Below are 19,236 nucleotides of genomic sequence, written 5' to 3'. Positions count from 1 at the left end.
GGAGTGCAGCAGCACTGAGGGGTGGGGAAACTGCCCTGGAGAAACGTGCAGCATTAGTGCTGCTCGGGAGTGAGGGGAGCATGGGCAGGGACCAGGTCATCCATTGAAAGACCAAGTGCCAAGCTGAATGGTACCAGCGAGCCTTAGAGGACTCTGCGCTGCAGGGGCTGGCAGGATTGGATGGAAGGAGCCCTCTGGCTGCAGGGCTGCCATGGCTGCCTCGACTGCCTCGACCTGTTCCTCTGACCCTGTTCTGCCCTTCCCCTTGGCCTTGTGCCTTTGCTGGATGCCCATCCTCATTCCCATGTCCTCACCCTGGCTCTTCCTCCTGTGCGGTTTTCTTTTGGATGCCCTCTGCTGTGCCCCTCTTCCTCCTCCTCTCCACACTCTCTCCTCTCCCTCCTGGCGTGTCCATTCGCCTCTAGCACCCTGTAGGCAGCAACCTTTGTTTTGCTGACCCAGCAGAAACCCCCTGACCAGAAGACCCGTTACAGCATGTTGCTGTATTTATAGCCTCAACATTTACAGCAGACTTGCTGTGCCATCACTCCCTGTGGCAAATTTTGAGTCTTTGTGGAGATGTTGAGCTGAGTCCCAGTTTAGGATGAGCAGCCCGAGCTTCCCGAGGCATTTGCACTGTGTTCCGGGTGCTTCCTATGTGCTTTGTTGTAGCTCCTAGTGCTGTGCATATTCCAGATACTGTTACAGGTTGTTGACTGGATGAAGCTTCTGCTCTCTCATTCCTACTTGGAATTTCTCCCAAGATTTTTGTAGACTGTTTTGTTATTATCTTATAAAGTTGTGATTTGTCACACACAAGTATGTAAGACAAACATTTATATATAAATATATCAGAAATGAGGTCTCGCTCTGTTGCCCAGGCTGGAGCGCAGTGGCTATTCAGAGGTGCGATCCCAATCTGGAGTTTTCACTTGCTCTGTTTCCAACCTGGGCTGGTTCACCCCTCCTTGGGCAACCTGGTGACCCCCCACTCTCAGGAGGTCACCCTACTGCTGCCAGACCCAGTGCAGACACCAGATCGACGTAGCACATTACACCCAGAACTCCCAGGCTCAAGCCGTCCTCCTACCTCAGCCTCCTGAGTAGCTGGGACCACAGGCACGTGCCACTGTTCTCGGAAAAACTAATAAAGCCAATACTGTTTCACCCCAGGGTCTACACTGCCAGCCCTCCCAAACCTCCTGGGTGCCCACCCTTATCTCAGCCTCCTCCAGCCTCCCCACATAACCCTGAATTCATGGCAGCCCCTTCCTTGCCTCTCTTTATGGTGTTATACCAGTGTAGGGGTGCATTCCTGGATAAGATAATTTAGGCATGCCGGGTTTTGAACTTAGTAGTGGAAGATCAGCTGTGTTTGTTCTTTTTTTTTTTTAAGGTGGAGTCTCACTTACTGCCCAGGCTGAAGTGCAGTGGCGTGATCTCACTGCGGCCTCTACCTCATGGGTTCGAGCAGTTCTCCTGCCCCGGCCTCCCGAGTAGCTGGAATTACAGGCGGCTAATTTTTGTATTTTTAGTAGAGACGGGGTTTCACCATTTTGGCCAGGCTGGTCTTGAATTCTTGACCTCGTGATCCACCCACCTCGGCCTCCCAAAGTGCTGGGATTACAGGCATGAGCCACCATGCCCGGCCATCGCTGTGTGTGTTCTTGACAGGCTTGTTTTACACAACCCTATGTCCCCCAGGCTCCTCCCTGTTGCCACGTGCAGCTGTGGCTCTTTCACCTCCATTGCTGTTTAGAATCCCGGCATCTGTGGACCCATTCTGCTGATTTGACTGGTTTTCCCTGGACGCTCTTTTCGCAGCCTTGGTCATCTATAATTTCCTAAGCCTATGCTATGAGTACCTAGGAGGAGAAAGTGCCATCATGTCGGAGATCAGAGGAAAACCCATTGAGTGAGTATGGAGTCTTCCCGGAGCCCTCATCCACCCCGTTTCCTGGGTCTGGTGTACCTTGAGCTGTCCTGGCACTAGCTGGACACAGACCATCTCCGCCCATGACCTCGACATGCCGTGCCTCGCCACATTTCCTGAGCAGCGCCATTCTTTTGGGCTCTCAGGAGGGCCCCAGCGGCTCATTCTCTCGCTCTCTTCCTGTCTTGGTCTTAGTGCTTTCCTGTTTGTTTCTTCCTCCTGCAGTTTTGACATTCAGAGCTCTCCAAGTTGGTTTGTCAGCCCAGGGCCAGAGCAGCCGTGTGTCCCTCTGCCTACGGCATGTGCAGGTGCTCTGCCATGCGTCTCCCTGTGCTTGGCCTTGGGCTCAAAGGCTGCCCGGGATCTGTGCCCCAGCTCAGCTGGATGTGTGGGAGGGCGGCCTTCCCCACCTCACCACTCCCAAGTCCTTGCTCTTCACTCACCGCTGCCTCCTTTCTTGTGCTTGTCTCTTCCAGGTCCAGCTGTGTGTATGGCACCTGCTGCCTCTGGGGAAAGACTTATTCCATCGGATTTCTGCGTTTCTGCAAACAGGTGTGTGTCCCCAGCAGCTGCCTAGGTCAAGAGGAGCAGGGTGGGGACCAGAAGGCCCTACCGTGGGCTGCCCTTGGCCCCACCTGTGGAGGCCCCCTTTCTTATGAGGCATGCCAGGCCCCCAGTACCCACCCCCCAAGCTATTAGGAAAGCACCACATTAGCAGGGTATGCTTGGAGGGGCAGAAGCTGGCATCCTGGGAGTGTCTGGTGTACTTTGTGCAGGAGCTGATCCTAGACCCCTGCTCATGTGACCAAGTCTTGGTGTGTGTCAGAATCAGAAGTGCACAGGGATTCTAGATTGTCCGTCTGAAAACTTCTCATCAGCTGCAGCTAGGGGGCAGGAGGGTTTTAGCATTAAAGACACATGACAGAACAGGCCTGTGCCGTGTCTCCTGTCTCTCCCTGCATTTCCTGGTTGGCAGTGCAGCCACTCTAGCTTGCTGGGCTGCCCTCCCTGTGATCTAGAGTAGCCTGGGTGGAGGCAGTGTGGTGGGGTCGCCGAGCGTGTAGGCCTAGGTGTCTGACCATCTGAGCCTGATTCCCAGCTTCTTCTCTGACTGTGTGACCTTGGATAATTGGCTTACCCTCTCTGAGTTTTCGTTTCCTCCTCTGTAAAACGAGTGTAATGATACTCCTCCCAAGAGATGGTTGTGAGAATCAGATGAGGTAATGGATGTAGGGCATTCAGCCTGGTGTGGTGGAGCCCACAGCCTCCTGTTGAGGGAGGCAGAGTCTGAGGGGCTCGCCTACCCTTCATGACCTTGTTAGTCTTCTCTGGGGCTCTGCAGGGGCTCTGTCATGTCAGCCCCTCCAGCTTCGCCAAGAATAGTCACAAAAGGACATGAAACCCATAGCCAAGTCACTGTGGCCCTGGAGGGCAGAGCCTGCTGCTCCCTTCTGTGCAGGGCCCAGGCCACAGGGCGGACACACCCACAAAGCCTCTAATGGCACATGCCAAGTCTCCAGTTCTACTTCCAGATCTTCTCCCCTAGTATGTTCCTAAATTCAGAATCTCACCACTGGACCTGCAGGGAAATAGTTAAAACTATCCTGGGTTCAGGGTGGGGCATGGAGAGCCCTTGTTTACCAGTTGGTGCAGCCACCCAGGTTCCGGCCAGCTGTGACTCACTGCCTTGTTTGATGATTGTATTGTCTACAAAGTTTTGCTTTCATGACTGCTAGCTAGTATGGCCTTGTTAGAAATGATTCCCCAGCCCTGTGGGCTCAGATGTTCTGCCGTTGTTCCTGGAGGTGGCAGGGAGAGGTAGAAGAAGAAAGAGAACAAAAGAGGCCTCTTTCTTTACCAGGCCGAGAGAACACACCCCACAGCTTTGTCCTGGGGGCACAGAGACAAGCCTCCGACTCCTCAGGGCCAGCACTCAATATCCAGATCTGGAGAGATTCCTACTTTAAGTAGAGATTCCCAGATCAACTACCCCCTATCCCAGCCCGCAGGAGAAGGTCTGGAATGGAGCCCTGGATCGTGGCACGTGTCTACAGCTCCCCTGGTGGTTCTGATGTCCAGCCCAGCCTGGAAACTGCTGACTGGTCCAGGGTGTGGTCAGGCGATGATTCTAGGGCCTACTGGCCTGGGCTCTGCTTCTGCTTCTCTGTACCTCAGTTTCTTCATCTGTACCCTAGGGATAATGATAGCACCCATGTCAAGGGGCTGTCGTGAGTACCAGGTGAGCTGACCCAGGGAAGCACCAGCCTGTTGCCAGGCTCGTAACAAACTGCTGCTCTTCCTAGAGTGTGCCAGCCCCACTTCCTCTAGGCGGGATGACGGGGCCAGGGACGCTCTGTGGGGCTTTCTGAGAGTGGGACTACATGTCTGCCTCGTCACACATGCCTCTCCGTGTGACAGCTCCATGTGTGGGCTGTCTGGGGCTCCCATTCAAGCTCCGCTCAGATCCCTGGTTGGGGCAGAAGCTGCAGGTTCCACAGGCCGCGGTTTCTGCTCCAGGCTCCTCATCCTCTTCGCAGCTACACTAGCTGGGCTCGGACTGGATTAACCACCCGCCAGCTCCTCAGAAGGGGCCTTAGGGCTTAGATTTATTTGCTTTCAAGGTAATGGTGATACTAGTGATGTTATGGGCACTATGGGTACCCCCTGAGTTTACTGGGGCCTCTGTAGGGAATCGGGAAAAGCTGGCTAAGGATTTCTTTCATTGGCTCAGCCAGCTAGTTAGTAGGTGGCGTTAATGCCTGCACAGAGGTGGGAGACTCCCAAGAAGACTGTGCTTTCTGGCTCTGCCGTCCCTGAAGCAGTGGCCCTGTGGTGTGGGAAGTGACTATGTCCTTTTCACCAGGAAGTCTGTGCTCAGAGGCCAAGTGACTGCCCAAACTGTCCCTGGAATTCAAACTGAGATTTCCAGGCTCTGGAGTCCACATGCGCTGGGCTCCTGTAGGTTGCTCTGCTCACCATAAACCCTGGACCCAGGCCCAGAGAGTGGGGCCAGGAACCAGACAGGGTGGACATGGAGGATGGGAGGAGGCCCTCATGCATGCCTGCTGCCCAGTGGCTGGTTCCTTGAGCAGGGTCCCGGCCTTGCCCTGGGCACCAGGGTCTCTAGGACTTGTCCCTGCCCATCTCCTCTGACCCCTCTCTAGTGCGCAGCCCCTTGCCCTTGTCCACCCTCTGCCTTGGGGCCTTTGTGGGAGCTGCTCCCTCTGCCTGTTGAGCCTCTCCTCTCCAGCACCCTTCTGATGGTCCTGGCTGGAGAAGCTTCCTCGTGTGCGCCTCCTGTCCCCCGCCTCCATCATGCCCTGTGGCACCGTTCCTTCCTTCTTCCACATGCTCATCTTCTCACACACGGCATTGTGCTACTGGCATCTCCTGTATGTTCTGCCCCCGCCCCTCGCAGACAGCAGTCCCCTGGGAGCACGACACGGAGCCATCCTGTCTGTCCCTTCCATTTGTATCCTTCCATCCCCTCCATCCCTCCGTCCTCTCCGTCCCCTTCACCCACTCTGTCCCTCCATCCCTCTGTTCCCTCGGTCCCCTCTGTCCCTGCATCCAGCACAGTTCCGGCTGCCAGAGGCAGGGCTTTCTTCTCACCTTCTGCACTCCTCCTCCACACTCAACCTCCTTTTGCCCTGACAGGCCACCCTGCAGTTCTGTGTGGTGAAGCCACTCATGGCGGTCAGCACGGTGGTCCTCCAGGCCTTCGGCAAGTACCGGGATGGGGACTTTGAGTAAGCAGCGGGTGCTCCCTGGGGTGTGTGGGAGGAGTGTTGGCACAGGCTAGTGTCTTGGCTCAGGGAAGTGGGTGGTCAGAGTAGCCGCACAGTGATGACCTTCCTGGGTGGTTGGTGTTCATGCCCCCCGCACTCCGAGCCTGGCAGTGGACACCCTTGCACTTGAGCCCATTGCTGGCCCAGGAGTAAGCCACTGGCAGTAGTCACATTCATGTCCAGGCTACAGAGTGGTGCCACAAAGGGACAGTGACCACTGCTGAGGCAGGGAGCAAGAGGGTCAGAGCCCCAAGAGGTCAGCTCAAGTCCACAGGCACAAAGCCCCTGCTGTGTAAATTGTCCACACGCATTTCATCCTGGACTTAGTGGAAGTGACCATGTGGCAGTGAAAAGGCAGCAGAGCTGAGCAGTGTCACCTACTTTGACACCTGTTGTATCTATATGACTGTCAGACTGTGGCCTCCCACTTGGCCCTGGCTTCCACACTGGTGTCTGGCATTAGGAGTGTGGGCACGAGGGCTTAGACAAGTCCATGGGCCACACAGAGGCAGCAGAGCTGGCCTGGCCTGTGGGCACACCCCATACAGCCCCACCCAGCCTGTCGCTTTGACCACCCCCTCCGACCCCCTCAGTGACTCCGTGAGCTCTGCTGGAGTATGGGACTTAGTACCATGGGGATGGTGTGTGGTGCAGTCGAGGAGAGCCCCTTCCCTCCAAGGGTCTGTCCCAGCCAGAAAATGCTCCCCGTCCCACAGCGTCACCAGTGGCTACCTCTACGTGACCATCATCTACAACATCTCCGTCAGCCTGGCCCTCTACGCCCTCTTCCTCTTCTACTTCGCCACCCGGGAGCTGCTCAGCCCCTACAGCCCTGTCCTCAAGTTCTTCATGGTCAAATCCGTCATCTTTCTCTCCTTCTGGCAAGGTGAGCCTCCCAGAGCCTCGAGGCTGCCTGTGCCGCCCTGTCCTCTGTGCTTCCTGCTGCCCCTTCTTCTCATGGTCCCTGGTGCCCGTGGGGCCTGTTCAGAGGGGCCTCAGCCCACTGGGCACTTGCTGGGGGTGAAATCTGAGCCCTCGAGGGCCTTTCCCAGGGCTAGGGAGAGCTTTGGCAGGGCAACTACATGGATGGGAGGACCCAGGGGACCCTGCGTAATTGCTGACATCTCAGTTTCGGTGGCCAGCAAAGAGCTGGGAGAGTGGGGTTTCTGGAGGCTGTGGCCTTGTGTCGCCACCCCTGCCCTACAGGAGCAGCTGTGGCCCTGCGTCCACCCTTAGTGGGGTGTGTGGGCAGCTGGGTGGGGCATTGTGGAAGAAAGGGACCAGTCTGGGTCCAGACACCCATGCTTCCTCATCCAGGCATGCTCCTGGCCATCCTGGAGAAGTGTGGGGCCATCCCCAAAATCCACTCGGCCCGTGTGTCGGTGGGCGAGGGCACCGTGGCTGCCGGCTACCAAGACTTCATCATCTGTGTGGAGATGTTCTTTGCGGCCCTGGCCCTGCGGCATGCCTTCACCTACAAGGTCTATGCTGACAAGAGGCTGGATGCACAAGGTACAAGCCAGGGTCTTGGGAGACCCCCCATGGGGAGGAGTGGGGAGCCTCAAAGCACCCCAGGGTCCTCCCGCCTCCAAGCATCCTGCAGGTGTGACTGGGTCAGGACAGGGGATCCCCACTCTATAGACAGGAATGGGGCCGTAGAGGTCAGGGAAGAGCAGGTGCCACCAGCACTACCAATTCGATCCTGGACGCTCAGGCCACCTGCCTCCTCCAGCAGGTCCAAGTGTGGAGACTGAGGGATGATACAGAGACAGTAATGAATGGACAGATTCCTATTGGCTTCTGATACCCAGCACTGTGCGTGCTCACCATTTTGTCCTGTAATTCCCTCATCTCTGAATACTTTTTTTAAAAAAAGATTACTTCTAAGAAATAGTCAGTTGGTAGTAGGTTTTAACAGCTTTCTTTTACACCTGCGAATCTCTCTCCTTGCTAGAACAGTGGTAAGTAGCCCCAGTTGTGCTGGAAAAGGCCCTGGAGAGCTATTGAAAGTGCTGATACCCAGCCCCACCCTGGGAGAGTCTGCTGTGATGGATCTGGGCTGGCAGGCTGGGTGTGCTGTGAGAGCTCTGTGCTTTAAGCGCTCCCAGGATGATGAGAATGTGCTGTTACCGGGATGCAGTGGGCCAGAAGAGCTGCCTGTGGCTGCCAGGCAGAGGGACTTATCCTTGGAGGATGAGGAAGAGGAGGCTGGGAATGCCTAAGACTGACAGAGCCAGCGAGGGAGCCAGGGGGACTGGGGAGAGGGGAGCTTTCTTCCCTGACACATCCACCCAGAAGCCTTTTTGCTGCCAGCTGTCTGCCGAAGTGGCTGGAGGCAAGAAACCCACTTCCCCAGGGCCTACCCACAGGCCCCACACAGGCCTCGTGGTGGGTGGCATGGATGGTAGAAATGTCTGCCTGAAGCAGGGCTCCGTGGTCCACTTCCCGCCCCGCTTCCTCTGCCTTCCCTGGTTGGGGAAGACCTACCCTGTGGCCGAAGAGGAGGTACACAAAGGCCAGGGCCTGCCAGCTGATGGCCCAGGTGAACATCCACCAGCATTGAGGGCATTGTACCCTTGGACCTGGTCTGGCATACCCTGTGCCCCGTGGGACCATCATCCTTGGGCCCGGGGCCACCCCAGAGAGCAAGGGGCCATGGCAGAGAACCATTCTTCCACTGTTGGGGCTCAGCAGAGGGTCTCTGCTGCCCCGCCTGAGCTGCCCCTCCACACACCGCCTCCCAGCCACACCTGCACCCTGGCAGGGAAGCTGTTCTCCCTCTCCTGCCTCCCTGCTGCTCCTGGGCCCCCTGCTACCCTCTAACCCAGCCCAGACCCTCAGCCCTCAGGATAGGCTTGGGTGCAGAGCTGGCTCAGCTGTGCGGTCAACACAAGTAACCCTCCCTCCAAGCCTCCATGTCCTGGTCTGGGAAGTGTTGTGAGGTTTGTAAAGTGTGGGGTGTGGATGTGGCCCCAGGCTAGCCTGGGAAGAAGTGGGGATGGGATGTCCTGACCTAGACATGGAGGCAGAACTCAGCCACTAAGCGGATATTTCCTCTTGGTGTGAACACGAGGGCAGTCATCCCTCGGTAGATATCCCCCCAACAGGCCCCGGAGGCACCTGGAGCTTCTGGGGTGTCCTGGGGAGTCTGGGGGGCGGGGACAGGGTGTGTGGTGTGTCGTGCTGGTGGGCCTTGGTGGTGGGCACATGTTCACTCAGCTGTCTCTTGTCTTCTCTATTTCTTTGGCTTCTCTCCCTGTCCCCCTTGCCCTGCTTTTGCCCGGGGTTTGGCCACGGGCAGTGCCAACATACGGCCCTTACGGTAGGTCGCGCTGTTGGTCTGCATGTCTGTCCTGCATGTCAGTTCTGGTCACTGTCACTGGCATGCCTCTCTCTGTAGCTCTTTCTCTATGTCCTCCTCTCCACCAGCACCCCTGGGTGGGAGTGCCCAGGGCCACCCTCTGTAGAGCTTGCCTGCTTCCATCCTGGTCTCCCTTGCTAGAACATGCCCCGCCCTATTCTGGGGGCACCGTGCTGGTTCACGGGATATAGGGGCGTTTCACAATGTTTCCAAGGGCTCACAAGCTGAGTCGGGAATCCTGGGTTCCAGAGTTGGGCTCATCCCTTACATCTAGGTTTTGCGGCCTGGGCCACTTTTCCCATTAGAGCCGGTGGGACAGGGATGATGCATGAGAGAAGATGAGGAGGAAACCCTCTTAGAGGGATCCAGTGAGTCACATCTGCTCCCCTAGGGGTGCAGGCCAGCCTGGTCCTGATGGGGCCAGCCCCTGACCCACTCCCCAGAGTGGAGGGAGCACAGCACTGCCCAAGTGGAGGGGGACGCACCTGGCACCTGTGGAACTGGGCACCCCGGGCTTCCAGGCCCTAGGCCCTCTGGCCCCATACGCCTTGACTTGTCGGTGCTGAGCCTGCCCTGGCCTCTCTGGGGCATTCCAGGCTCACTGCCCACAGCTTGCCAGTCTCCTGCCCGGGTCCCTGCTCCTAGCCTAGCCGGCCCAGCTCCCAGTGGGGGTTTATGTCTGCTCCTCTTCACACCTGAGCTCCCCTGGGGGCTCCCCAGCCAAAGGAGTCTATTTTTTCCCTGCCCCTTCTCATATCCTGGACCCCATTCTCCATTCCAGAAGGGGTGGTTGAAGACTGCAGCTTTGGGTTAGGAGGTTCTATCCCAGGATCCTGGGCAGGGGCTGAGCCACCTCCCTCTCCACCCCAGCCTCCTCACCCGCCCCTCCCGCCTCCTGCCCGGCAGGCCGCTGCGCACCCATGAAGAGCATCTCCAGCAGCCTCAAGGAGACCATGAACCCACACGACATTGTGCAGGACGCCATCCACAACTTCTCCCCTGCCTACCAGCAGTACACGCAGCAGTCCACCCTGGAGCCCGGGCCCACCTGGCGTGGTGGTGCCCACGGCCTCTCCCGATCCCACAGCCTCAGTGGCGCCCGAGACAACGAGAAGACTCTGCTGCTCAGCTCTGACGATGAGTTCTAGGTGCGGGCTGCGGTGGCGGAAGTGCTGGGCCGTAGCCATGGTCAGGCTGTGCCCCCCTCCAGCCTCACCACCAGGCCAGGAGGCAGTTGGCACTGCGCTCATGCCGCCCTTTATTTATTGGACCAGAAACACACACGTCGCTTCCAGAGGAATGGGGGACAGCCAGGCTCACCCACGGGCCTTCAGGAATATTTATACACGGCCCACCCTGCACTGCCCGGGCGAGGGCAGAGGACACTGGGAGCAAGGCTCAGGTCCCTGCTGCTCATTCTGTGCTGGGGGCATGCGGGGACCAGCCACACCCAGGCCCCAATGCTTGTGTGTGGACCAGCAGCTGCAGCCTTCTAGCCTCTCCTCCCCGTAAGTCTCAGGCTGAGGTTGGCAAACCTTGGTCCCCCCACACCGTGCAATACTCTGTCTGCCCTGGGCTCTTCCCGCCTGCTTCCCTTCCCATTCACCTTTGTCCAGTGCTAAAGTCACTTCATCCCGGGCAGGAGCGGGGATGTGGGCGCTCTGTGGTCCTTCCCTCCTGACCCAGGCCTCCCTGGCATGCTGCAAGGATCAGAGCCAGACACCAGGAGAAACAGGCCTCACCCAGGAAGGGCATTCAGGGGCTTCTGGGCACCGCTTCTATTGAAGCAGAGGCCCCTGGGTGTCCCCATTCGTCGTGGCCGCACCTCTGTCTGCCTCAGGCCCCTTCCCCCTGGCCTACCAAGGACAGCCCACAGCCTGCACCACCGGCTCACTTGGGTCCTTGAGAGTTTTGGGCAGAGCCCTTGTTTCCTGGCTGCTCCAGAGGTCAGGGGCTCCCAGCCCTCCTTCCCAGGCTGATGCTGGGTTCTGGTCTCTCCCTGGGGCTTCTCCCTCTCGTTTCAGGGGAAAGATCTGAGTCTCCTCATTTCAGACCAGCTTCCGGAGGAAGGCAGTGCGGCAGAGAGGCCGGAAGGGGTGGCTGCGCGGTGGGGAGCTGGGAGGTGGGGGGAATGATCCCAGACTTCCCTCCGGGGCCCCCATCCACACAGGGCCTGGTGTTCTGCCCCATCCGGCCCTTGGCCCATCTCTTCTGTGCCTTAGTCACATATGAAAGCGCCCCTCCCTGGTTCCCTGTCTGTCCCACATGCGCCCTGGGGCTCCTAGTTCAGCTGTTAGCGCTCACCGGATCCTGCAGTGCTGGGCAGAACCCTCGGACAGGCCTCAAGAGTGGTCAGGACCACCAAGGCCCTCCTCTCTCCTCCACACCTCTAGACCTGGGGCCTCTGGAGCCGGAGCCCCCAGCAAGCTGGGCTTATACCAGCTCCTGACTTAGGAAGAGCCTTCTGTCCTGGCATTTAAAGCCCAGATTATCCCTGGGTTTTGGCCACAGTCGCCTCGAGAAGCCGGTAGGGTGAGGGAGAAGGACCCTGCCCGTGTTCACTGGGGATTCTTCTGGTCCTTCCTGGAATGAACAGGCTCCCTTCCTGCCATCTGTGAGGAGAGTCAGGGCCTGGCCGTCTTCCTGGCCTCCTTCCTTCCCTCGTGGCAGAGGTTTGCATGTGGATGCCGGCCGCCAACTCTCCCCCTCCATCTGGGGGGCCCTGACCAGTTGGCCCCAAGCTGCCCGGGAGGGTGGGTGCAGACACAGGGTGAGGAACAGCCCTGGCCCTGCCGCACTGTCCGCTGTCACCAAGCTGTTTCTCCGACGCGGCTTCCCTTCTCCCTCTAGGCCAAAGTGCTGCTGACTCTCACTCCCTTGGTCTTCACCTGCCCCAGCGTTGCTGTCCTCGTGGAGGGTGGGGATGAGGAGAGCTCGGTGGCAGGGAATCAGCGGTCCCTGGGGACAGGGGATGGGAACACGTGCCCGACCGCTCCATTCCCTCCTTCCTAGGATGCATAACCTACCTTGTCTTTTTATTTTTGTTTTTTAATTTTCTTTCCAGATAGAGTAGCTCTTTGTACATAAAAAATACTTGAAAAATTAATTGTATGATGTATGAGAAGACAGAGTCCCCTAGTTTTGTATCTCGTTGTATGACTGCCATGAGATCCACCAGAAAGCCACTCTATTTTGGTCTCTGTGACATTTTAAATGCGTGACAGAAGTGAGCAAATAAAGTGAGGAAGAAATATATATACGAGATAATATATATTGTATTGAAATCTCTGCCTGTGGTGAGGTTTTCCTTCCTCCTCCCTGCCCCTGTCTAGGGTTCGGGTGGGTAGAGTGGCTTTGGGCAGGGGCGGCTTAGGAAACCCTCTCCTTCCTGTGTGTAACCTCTAAGTGATGGGGGTTTGGATGGACAGGGACCAAGGTCAAGGCCCAGGCCCCCCTTGAACAAAGGGTCTCCCCAACCCCCAGCCAGCTGCCACCCCAGGACGGCTTGGCACAGGTGGACGATGCTCCTTTCCTGTTTGATCAGTCAAGTCGATGGGGCCCACATGCTGGCAGCCCGGCTCCTGCAGGCATCTCCCAGGATTTCCTGGGATTCCCCTTCCAGACGATCTTCCTGCCGCCCTGGGACTGTCCTCTGGCCGGGGAGCCTGGGGCAGGGGGCTGCTGGCCGTGGGCACAGTGCCTGGCCTCTCCGGTACCGCATGCCTTCTCGGGGCCTAGCCTGCTGCTGACGGGAGCACTCAGGAATGCGGCGTGGGTGGGGGAATTCCCACCAGCCTCCAGAGGGAGGTAAATAGCCTGAGTCCTCCCGCAGCTTCCTGCTGCCCTTCCCGAAGGCCTGAGCTCAGCATTTCAGGGTCACAGGCTTGGCAGGGAAAGCACCAAGCCCCAACCTGAGAAAGGGAGAAAGCCCCGTGGATAAGGCTGACACTACGCAATTTGGCCCTTTCCCAGACTCAAATCCTGCACTTTCACCCAACTGGTCCCTGACCCCGCCGGCCCCATACCCAGCCACACAGTTGGCCTCGCCTAGGTCTGTGCCACTGTAAATGTGTGTTCTGAGTGTTAAAACTCGCAGCCCCACAGGCCCCCAGGGTTTTTCATGCCTATGCCCCATAGCACCTTCGTTTTACAGATGGGTAAACTCAGGCTGTAAGAAACCAAGTAAGTACCAAAGATCCCACAGATAAGTAAAGACACCTAGGCTGGGTGCAGTGGCTCACACTTTCAATCCCAGCACTTTGGGAGGCTAAGGCAGGCAGATCATAAAGTCAGGAGATGGAGACCATCCTGGCCAACATGGTGAAACCCCCTCTCTACTAAAATACAAAAAAATTAGCCGGGCGTGGTGGCACGAGCCTGTAGTCCCAGCTACTCGGGAGGCAGAGGCAGGGGAATTGCTTGAACCTGGGAGGTAGAAGTTGCAGTGAGCTGAGATTACACCACTGCACTCCAGCCTGGTGACGGAATAAGAGTCCGTCAGAAAGAAAAAAAGAAAAGAGAGAAAAACAAGACACCTGGATTAAGAAAGAAGAAAGAAAAGACACCTGGATTCAAACCCCAGTTGCCGTGACCCACAGACCACAGTACACTCCACTCCTCCTTCAGGGTGCCCCAGAAGGTCTGGCAGATTGGGTTGAAATTAGTGAGTTTGAGGGCTAGGACAAGACACAGGGTTATGGTTTAGGCCTGCAGATAGGGGCTGGGAAAGCAACTCTCCTTGCCTCCCTGGGTCTTCCAAAACATGGGGAAGGTAGTTTCTACTTGCTGTAGAAAATCAGACCTCAATGTGAAAGTGCTGGAAAGATTACTCTGAAATCGTTTTTTTTTTTTTTCCTCTCTGGGTGGGACTGTCTGCTCACTAAAGGGATGTCCAGGGAATTTAACCCTAAATTTCTTTCTTTTTTTTTTTTTTTTTTCCGTAGTCTCTCTTTGTCACCCAGGCTGGAGTGCATTGGCGCGATCTCGGCTCACTGCAACCTCCGCCTCCTGGGTTCAAGCAATTCTCCTGCCTCAGCCTCCCAAGTAGCTGGGACTACAGGCACGTGCCACTAGGCCCGGCTGATTTTTGTATTTTTAATAGAGATGGGGTTTCACCATGTTAGTCAGGCTGGTCTTGAACTCCTGACCTCAGGTGATCCACCCACCTCGGCCTCCCAAAGTGCTGGGATTATAGGTGTGAGCCACTGCGCACGGCAAACTTCTTTCTTTTGAGACAGGGACTCTGTCAGCTGGCTTGTGCAGTGGTGCAGTCATAGCTCACCGAAGCCTTGGGCTCATGGGCTCAATTACACCAACATGCCTGGCTAATTGTTTTCTTATTTTGTTTTAGAGATGGAGTCTCGCTCTGTCACCCAGACTGGAGTTCAGTGGCGTGATCTTGGCTCGCTGCCTCCCGAGTAGAGGTTGCTCTGCTTCCCAGGTTCAAGCAATCCTCCTGCCTCAGCCTCCTGAGTAGCTGGGACTACAGACATGTGCCACCATATCCAGCTAATTTTTTTGTATTTTTAATAGACAGGGTTTCACCATGTTGGTCAGGCTGTTCTCGAACTCCTGACCTCAAATGATCCACCTGCCTCGGCCTCCCAAAGTGCTGGGATTACAGGTGTGAGCCACCTCGCCTGGCCTGTTTTCTTTTTAATTTTTTGTAGAGATGGGGGTCTTGCTGTGTTGCCTAGGCTGGTATCAAACTCCTGGCCTCAAGTGATCCTCCCATCTCAGCTTCTCCAGTAGCTGGAACAACAGACACGTGTACCACCACACGTGGCTAATTACGTTTTTGGAGAGATGGGGTCTTACTATGTTGCCCAGGTTGGTCCTGGACTCCTGGTCTCAAAGATCCTCTTGCTTCAGTCTCCCCAAGTACTGGAACTACAGGTGTTAGCCACCATGCTCAGCCAGAATCTAGCCCTAAATTTCATCATGATCATGGCTTTGTCATCCCTAGGAGCTCCTGGGCTCTAAGCAACCAAAAAGGAAGCATCGAAGTTTCGGCACCACTGGTCTCTGCTGCCGCCTCTACCCCACCTCATGTCCTGTGCAACAGCTGGAGATGGGCACTGGCCTCCCCACCACCAGAGGCCCCAAGGGTTTGAAAGCAGAATGCCATCTTAGACACCCCTCCCCAACAAAACATAGCCCAGGACACAGACTTATTCTCTGTGGAAAAGGAATTAGACTTTATTTAGAAAGTCTACAAAATACAGAAGGCGATAACTCGCTTGCTGTAAGTCAGGAAATAAATAAATTCTAGGAGCCGGGCAATTTTTTTTTAACTTTTTTTTTTTTTTTAAAGACAGGGTTTTGCTGTGTTGCCCAGGCTGGAGTGCAGTGGTGCAATCTTAGCTCACTACTACCTCTGCCTTCTGGGCTTAAGCGCTCCTCCTGCCTCAGCCTCCCAAGTAGCTGGAACTACAGGCGTGAGCCACCACGCCTAGCTAATTTTTGTATTTTTTGTAGAGGCGGGGTTTCACCATGTTGTCCAGGCTGGTCTCAAACTCCTGGACTCAAGCGATCCACCCTCCATGGCCTCCCAAGGTTCTGGGCAGGCATGAGCCACCGAGCCCGGCTTAAACATTTTTTTTGCTGCTATCCGGCTTTCCCTAAATATAAGATAAAATGTGATTTATTGCAGATATAAAATATAAAGTCCAGCCCATATGCCACTTTTCCCAGGGAGCAGGAGCTCAGGCTCTGGCTGGGGAGAATAACTTAGATCCGTGCAATAAATAAACAGTGGGGAGGGGCAGTGTGGACAGTGCGGGGGGAGGGACTAAGGTTGGGGTTCCCAGGAGGGTGACAATCAAAGGCAGGGGTCAGCCCCCACCCCACAGTGGGCACTGACGGGTCAAGCTGGGACCCTTCTTCTAAGGACCCCACTCTTGCCTCCCCACTTGCCACAGCAGTCCATGGCGCCTTTACTCTGTCTGACCAGCCCCTGACATCCTGGCTGCAGGGAGAGCCTTGGGCTGAGCCAGGCCAGCTCCTTCCCACTCTTCCATCCCTGTCACCTTCTCTCTCCCTCTGCTTCTCTCCCCCTCTCTTGCAGAGAGAGGTCTCCCAGGCCAGGGAGGCCCTCCCATCACCTTTCTGAGTCCCTGCCCTCTGTCCCCCTGAAAACCATGGCTGGAATCTTAGGGCAGCAGTAAGGAAACCCAGGTTTTGGTCCCGGCACAATCGCTAAGTGATATATGACCTCGGGCCATCTGCGAACTGGGTTTTACTAGACTTCCTACCCACTCTTTTAGTTTTGGAAGGCCAGGCCCAAAGCAGAGGTGGGGGCATCTCTTCAGTGCAATTTCTCACCAGGAGGGCCCCACAAGTCACAGACAGCCAAATCTAGCTTGGAATCCTGGGAGGGTTTGGAGAGCATACTGGCACAACCAAAGCAGTTTCCAAGATAAGGGGTGCCCTTTTTCCCCCAACAGCTGTTCTCTAAGCCGGCTCCGTGTCTCTCAATCTAAAACGGCTAAACTTTCAGCCAAGGGCGATCCCAGATCCCGAGCTCTGCCCCATCCCCAACCTACCAAAGTTCCCCTTCCCAGGGCCATTCGGTCCCAGTTTTGGGGGCTGCAAGAGGAAGACAGGGCCCAGGGAGGGAATGTGTGTGCACCAAGGGGCCGGTGCTACAGAGAAATGGGACCTGGGCACAGAGCCGGCACTCAGGCACTTTGGGGAGGGAGCTGGGGCGGGAGGGGCGTGGCTGGGGAGGTGGAAGGGGCAGGCACTAGGAGCAGGAGGCCGGGCCGGGAACGGGGTCCGGACCGGGGGCGGGACCAGACCCCGATCCCGGGTTGGACTTAACGATAGTGATGACGCTGGCTGGCGCCACGAGCGTGGCGGTCCCGCGGGCGGCGGCCACTGAGCGCGCGAAGCCCTGCAGCGCCTCGCACTTGCCGCGCAGCGCGTCGAGCTCCAGGCGCATGGCGGCGTTCTCTCGTGCCAGCTTGTCCACCTCGCGCTCCAGCTCTGACTTCTGCTTCTGCAGCTCCTCCTTCTGGCACACGCGCTTCACGCGGCAGCTGGCGGCATAGCCGCGGTTTTTGAGTGTGCGGCGCCGCTGCTTGAGCCGTGTCACCTCCTCGGCCGAGAGCCCGCGCAGGTGCCGGTTCAGCTCGCGCACCGACAGCCCCATAAGCGCCTCGTCCGAGAGGTGTGGCGTGTTCTCGCTCAGCTCGCGCTTGATCTGCAGGTATGGGGACACTGAGGCCCAGGGACTGGGGACAGCCCCCCCCCGCCCCTCCACCCCCAGTGTTACTCCTTCACCGCCTTAGCCGCTGAGTTGGTGGCTGGACTTGATTCCAAACCCCAAAGGGTAGCAGGAATCAGGAAAGGGAAAACCGGGCCAAACTAGGATAGGAAAACACAAAAGGAGGCCATCCCGGGGCTCAGCCTGGATTCTAACCTAGCGCCAAGCCCTGGACTCAGCCAGAGAAACCTAGCCTGGAAACCACCTTTGAATGCCCCGGGGGACATTGACAAGATGGAGAGGGAGGCCTGGAGAGGGAAGTGACCTACCGCAGGGACACGGAGCCTGTGACCAGAGCCCAGGCCTCCTCGTCCCAGTCTGTGGCTGTGGCCCCCGCTTTGGCATCATGAAGGTTTGATGCCTGCTGAGCCACCCAGGGGGTTCCATGAAAGAAGGGGAAGCTGGGATGAGGAGCTCTGCAGGGGTAGGGAGGGAGGGCTTCCCTGGTTGACGGAGGCTGCCTCCTCACCTTCAGAGCTTTGCTGGATAAGGGATCCACAGACATGTTTGCAGGAGGTGCCCTCTGGGCTGCAGACCTAGAGTAGAAAGGAGGCCAAAGTCGCTTTGTTTGTTTTTGTTTTCCCATTTGGAATAAAATCCAAACTCACTACGTTGGCATTCAAGGCCCCTGCTCTCTTAGAACTGATTCATACCTACCACCTTCCTCTCTCCACATTGGTCCAGTCACAGTGGCCTCCTTAAGGCTCATTCCAGTCTCCGGACTTGTGCACATGCTGTTCTCTTTACTGTTCTATCTCCCCATAGTGACTCCTCATCATGTAGGCCTTTGCCCAATGTCACCTCCTCAAGAGGTCTTCTTTTTTTTTTTTTTTTTTTTTTTTGAGACAGAGTCTCACTCTGTTGCCCAGGCTGGAGTGCAATGGCGCAATCTCAGCTCACCAAAACCTCCGCCTCTTGGGCACAAGGGATTCATCTGCCTCAGCCTCCCAGGCAGCTGGGATTACAGGCGGATGTCACAACGGCCAGCTAATTTTTGTATTTCTAGTAGAGACAGGGTTTCTCCATGTTGGTCAGGCTGGTCTCAAACTCCCGACCTCAGGTGATGCTCCCGCCTCGGCCTCCCAAAAGTGCTTGGATTATAGGCGTGAGCCACTGCACCTGGCCTAAGAGGTCTTCTTTGACCATTATGGCTAAATGCCTCTTTGTGCACATCACATCACCCCAACGGTGAACCCTTGTAATAGTCACTTCTTCTCATTTCTCACGCTTGCTTCCTCAACTGTAATTGGTTTCTCCTTTCCACCCCTCCTCCCCCAAAACAGAAACCCATGAAGGCAGAGGCCTTCCCTATCTCACCATGGCATCACTATGCCTAAACAAGTGCCTGGTATATAACAGATGGCTCAGTGAGTGTGCACCAAATGGACAGACGCTCCTCTCCTGATCATTCTTCCACATGGAGCGTGGACATGTGCATTTGATTTGATTTTCACAACTTTTTTTTGAAACAGAGTCTCATTCTGTTGCCCAGGCTAGAGCGCAGTGGCTCGATCTCGGCTTACTGCAACCTCCGCCTCCTGGGTTCAAGCGATTCTCCTGCTTCAGCCCCCTGAGTAGCTAGGATTACAGGCTCATGCCACCACACCTGGCTAATTTTTTGTACTTATAGTAGAGATGGGGTTTTGCCATGTTGCCCAGGCTGGTCTCAAACTCCTGACCTCAGGTGATCCATCCGTCTTGGCCTCTCAAAGTGCTGGGACTACAGGTGCATGCCATCATGTCCAGCTAATTTTTTGCATTTTTAATAGAAACGGGGTTTTACTGTGTAAGCCAGGATGATCTCGATCTCCTGACCTCATTATTCACCTGCCTCAGCCTCCCAAAGTGCTGGGACCACAGGCATGAGCCAACGCTCCCATCCTAATTT

At 56.4% G+C, this 19,236-nt stretch overlaps 2 protein-coding genes across 7 annotated transcripts in view; one reads left to right on the top strand and one right to left on the bottom strand.

Moving 5' to 3' along the window:
• Positions 1-12,370, top strand: part of TMEM184B (transmembrane protein 184B) — a 54,722-nt gene extending 42,352 nt beyond the window's left edge. For 2 of the 4 annotated variants that reach the window (XM_017508977.2, XM_017508978.2), the window contains exons 4-10: positions 1,825-1,915; positions 2,410-2,485; positions 5,591-5,682; positions 6,438-6,607; positions 7,039-7,233; positions 9,023-9,043; positions 9,989-12,370. In XM_017508977.2, the coding sequence (XP_017364466.1) occupies positions 1,825-1,915; positions 2,410-2,485; positions 5,591-5,682; positions 6,438-6,607; positions 7,039-7,233; positions 9,023-9,043; positions 9,989-10,230 (887 nt within the window). In that variant the 3' untranslated portion in view covers positions 10,231-12,370. The remainder of the gene's footprint in view (positions 1-1,824; positions 1,916-2,409; positions 2,486-5,590; positions 5,683-6,437; positions 6,608-7,038; positions 7,234-9,022; positions 9,044-9,988) is intronic. The other 2 variants (XM_017508979.2, XM_037731543.1) reach the window with 1 other exon arrangement.
• MAFF (MAF bZIP transcription factor F) overlaps positions 2,647-19,236 on the bottom strand; it is a 26,815-nt gene continuing 10,225 nt past the window's right edge. The window contains exons 2-5 of one of the 3 annotated variants that reach the window (XR_005196927.1): positions 17,818-17,884; positions 15,980-17,285; positions 12,461-12,463; positions 2,647-2,657 (exon numbers count right to left, since the gene is read on the bottom strand). Coding sequence is in view for 2 of the 3 variants with exons in the window: in XM_017508985.2 (XP_017364474.1) it covers positions 16,827-17,285; positions 17,818-17,853 (495 nt within the window). In the remaining variant the exon portion in view is untranslated. Of the gene's footprint in view, positions 2,658-12,460; positions 12,464-15,255; positions 17,286-17,817; positions 17,885-18,005; positions 18,207-19,236 lie in introns of those variants that run through there. The other 2 variants (XM_017508985.2, XM_017508984.2) reach the window with 2 other exon arrangements.

Source organism: Cebus imitator, unplaced genomic scaffold (genome assembly GCF_001604975.1).
Source record: "Cebus imitator isolate Cc_AM_T3 unplaced genomic scaffold, Cebus_imitator-1.0 Scaffold404, whole genome shotgun sequence".
Classification (NCBI taxonomy): Eukaryota; Metazoa; Chordata; class Mammalia; order Primates; family Cebidae; genus Cebus; species Cebus imitator.
The sequence above is the reverse complement of the archived record's forward strand: the minus strand, read 5'-3'. Positions and strand labels throughout refer to the sequence as shown.